The following is a 3,626-nucleotide window of genomic DNA, read 5'->3' as shown; positions in this document are numbered from 1 at the left end:
ACTTTTTATTCTATAAGCTAGTATTTGAAAGTTCAAAATGTGATAAGGAAAAAACAAAATGTAATTAAAATAATCATATTAGCAAAGCCAAAAATAACCCAAGAATTGATTTTGTTTCTTACATTTATTAGGTTTATTATCATATTTAATGGTGTAGTGTTGATATTTTATGATGGTGTAGTGTTGATATTTTATGATGGCTTAGTCTAACTTATAGATGAAATAGTTTTTCTCACAATAATCCAAAGATACAATTTCAAATAAAATAGTGATTTTTTTGTTGTTTAAAATACATTTTGTAAGGCATAGATGCATCCCTTGGAACACTTGAATTCTATAGATTAAACAATTTAAATTCAATTTTTTAAAAATTTCTGACTACTTTAAAATAAAATTAACCATAAAAAATGATCTGAAAAAGACTATTTCCTCTATACTTCAAACTACACCATTTTATGACAGCAGGTTGTACAACACTGTCATGTGAACATAGAATGGTTACATAGATGTGAAAAAAACTGTCATGTGAACATAGAATGGTTACATAGATGTGAAAAAAATGCCTTAATCTAACTGATGTAGTTTATGCTTGAAAACCAATGGAAATTTTAAGATGATTTTGATAAGATCTAGTAGAAATTTTTAGAAATTCTAGTTACAACTATCAAGCTTTAAGAATATGGGTGTAGGTTTTTTTGATGGTGTTGTGTCCATTTCCACCATTAAAACTACAAATCAATCAGTCATACTATCAAATTAGATTTAAAAAAATTTAAAAAAAATAATAATAATATTTTTTAAATGATTGACCGTCCTGGACCGAAAAAAATGACAATCACGGCTGATTTTTTAGATTGGAAATTTTAGAACAGTCTGTATGTCGTACATCTACAAATGTACCATCACGATGACATCACAGCATCAACTCGTACCTCGTTGTCTAGATCGCCATATCTTCAATAATAATACGAGTAGATCTTTTATCCTCCAGAAACTGTCTTGGTATAATAGATAACTATTAAGCAGTTTTCCCAGAGAGCACAAATCAAAATACGATTAGAAATTTCCTGGTTCTCGCAAACCTTACACACTCAGATGTCGCCGCCTCAGACTTGTTTGCTGAGATGCGGCCGTAGAGTACGCCCACGGGAATGTAACCTGCGTCGAGATATGTCTCAGCCGTTTCGACTCCACTCCAGTGGAGGATTGGGTGATCTCAATAAAAAGAAAATCTTCCCTCTGAAGGTTTGTGGTGTGTCCTCTCGAGTTGGAGATGCGCACACCGATCTTACTCCAACGAGCCCCACTCCCCATCCTAATGTCTGGGGCTGTGACTATATACAATCGATAAAATCGTCTTGCACTGTGAGTAATTTCATTTCATGAACTTGAATATTCTATTTAATTGGTCATAGTTTTGAAGATGTGGTTCAATAATTGAGTTGAGAGGTTTGAGTAATTTCATTTCATGAACTTGAATATTCTATTTAATTGGTCATAGTTTTGAAGATGTGGTTCAATAATTGAGTTGAGAGGTTTGTACAGTGACGTGTGGTTTGACTTTTGTCCGAAGTTTGAAATATTGAAGTTGAAATCTCATTGAGTACAATTAAATTTCATTGAGTACAATGCCTTGCTGTGGTGGAAGCTAAAGGGGCAGATTCCCTATTCCCTTCTTGGTGGCAGGTGAGTCTGCTCTTGCTAAAATCATAGGATGTGGTGGAAGCTAAAGGGGCAGATTCCCTAATCCCTTCTTGGTGGCAGGTGAGTCTGCTCTTGCTAAAATCATAGGATGTGGTGGAAGCTAAAGGGGCATATTCCCCAAACCCGTATTGGCAGCATGTGAGTCTGCTCTGCTCTTGCTAAAATCATAGGATGGGCGGATTCCCCAATCCCGTCTTGGCGGCACTTGAGTCTGCCCTTGCTAAAATCATAGGATCTTAGTATACCCGACTTACAGGTGGTTGGATGTACTCTTGGTAGGTTCTCCCATAGATTAAGACTGACAATTACCGATTCACCATGTGGTTAAAAAAAAAATTAAGTAGAGAGATTTGGTCTAGGTTTTGTCTACATTGTTTACTTGTCCAATTCTGGAGAATTGTTCTATAGGCAATTTTTTAATTGAAAAAAAACAATTGTCGTTTTATTTAATTGAAATTGTTAAATCAGAATAGATATTTATATGATTTCATAAAATAAATATTTAAAGTTGCATTTTTCAAATTTTGATTTATTTTTGTCTTCTAAATTTAATTATTTTATATTTTGATTTTTAAAAATAATCTAATTATTCTATTCTATGTTTTAGTTTTCTAAAAGAAAGGTTGGTTCTATTATTTGAAAAAATGAAAAATCTTATAATACTGAGATTATGTATATTTCCTAATTCAAACTAGTTTTTCCAATATATGAGGTAAATTTTGAATCACTATATCTTTATCACACAAAATAATTAAAAAATATGTTAAAAAAAACCTAAGTTTAATTTACAGCTTTTTGTTTTAGTTTATATATATAATTAGAAAATGTGTTTAAAAAAAATCAATGCTTTTTGTTTTTAATTATATATATGAGATTGGGACTGGAGTATGCCTTAAAAAATTTGCTTTTGTTTGGTTAAGAACTCCTCTTCTTTAGAGGTAAGAAACAGGTTAAACGCCTAATACGGTAATACCCAGAGGCATCTAGGAGCTGTGAAAACCTACCCCTTTATAGATCACTAATGGATACCCAGAGACATCTAAGAGCTGTGAAAACCTACCCCTTTATAGATCACTAATGGATAGTTAATTATTCCAGATGGCGTCATTTTCCTTGAATAATGTCAGTGATTTTCCTGGAACAAAATCTAACTAAAAATAACTGTACTGTACTCCCTGTTTCATTTGTCATCTAAATTATGATAAATTTTCTTATCTATTATAATATAGGTTTAACTTTACAAATAATATACTCGTGATGCTCCAGTTAAATTAGTATTGTTCGTAATTTCAGGATTCCAGCCACATAGAACGTGCGAGACACTTATTAGCGAGATTAAATCTATGACCAGGGCGATTGGAGATGGGGAATTAATGAATCCATTGGCTTATGACACAGCATGGGTGGCGAGAGTCCCCGCCATTGATGGCCGTGATCAGCCGCAATTTCCTGAAACAGTGGAATGGATTTTGAAATGCCAATTAAAGGACGGTTCATGGGGACGGTTCATGGGGAACTGAAGACCACTTTCTACTGTCGCCTGCTTGCCACTCTTTCTTGCGCTGTGTCAATGGAATGTTGGGGATCTCCAAGTACAGCAGGGTAAGATGTCCTCATTATTTGAAAAACAATTTGTGATGCATTGTACATAATTATTTGTTATGGGGTGATTTGCTCTTTAGGTTAAAAATTACAAAATCTTCAAAAATTCAGTTTGATTTTTGCAAACTCTGAAAAACATCAAATTTGACAGGTTGGTTTTTTTTGAAATTCCAACCCTGCATACATTTATTTTAATTTTTAATTTATTTTACTCAAATTAATTAAATATTTATTTTAATTTTTAATTCATTTCATTTAATTTTTAATTTATTTTACTCAAATTAATTAAATATTTATTTTAATTTTTAATTCATTCCACT

At 32.4% G+C, this 3,626-nt stretch overlaps 1 protein-coding gene across 1 annotated transcript; it reads left to right on the top strand.

Moving 5' to 3' along the window:
• The first annotated feature begins 1,065 nt into the window (after positions 1-1,065).
• LOC149196928 (alpha-bisabolene synthase-like) lies at positions 1,066-3,212 on the top strand. The gene is made up of 2 exons (XM_089403806.1): positions 1,066-1,365; positions 2,998-3,212. The coding sequence occupies exons 1-2, from the start codon at positions 1,096-1,098 to the stop codon at positions 3,049-3,051; spliced, it is 324 nt and encodes a 107-aa protein (XP_089259932.1). The 5' UTR covers positions 1,066-1,095; the 3' UTR covers positions 3,052-3,212.
• The last annotated feature ends 414 nt before the right edge of the window (positions 3,213-3,626 follow it).

Source organism: Pinus tabuliformis, chromosome 2_2 (assembly GCF_031772625.1).
Source record: "Pinus tabuliformis cultivar Carrire ecotype Pingquan chromosome 2_2, CPIR1, whole genome shotgun sequence".
NCBI classification, from domain to species: domain Eukaryota; kingdom Viridiplantae; phylum Streptophyta; class Pinopsida; order Pinales; family Pinaceae; genus Pinus; species Pinus tabuliformis.
This window is presented reverse-complemented; position numbering and strand designations above follow the sequence as displayed.

Bases quoted from the DNA above. Each gene is read 5' to 3' on its own strand.
- LOC149196928 (XM_089403806.1), top strand. From the start codon at position 1,096: ATGTCGCCGCCTCAGACTTGTTTGCTGAGATGCGGCCGTAGAGTACGC. The intron at 1,366-2,997 runs GTGAGTAATTTC...TCGTAATTTCAG, and splicing joins CGATAAAATCGTCTTGCACT to GATTCCAGCCACATAGAACG.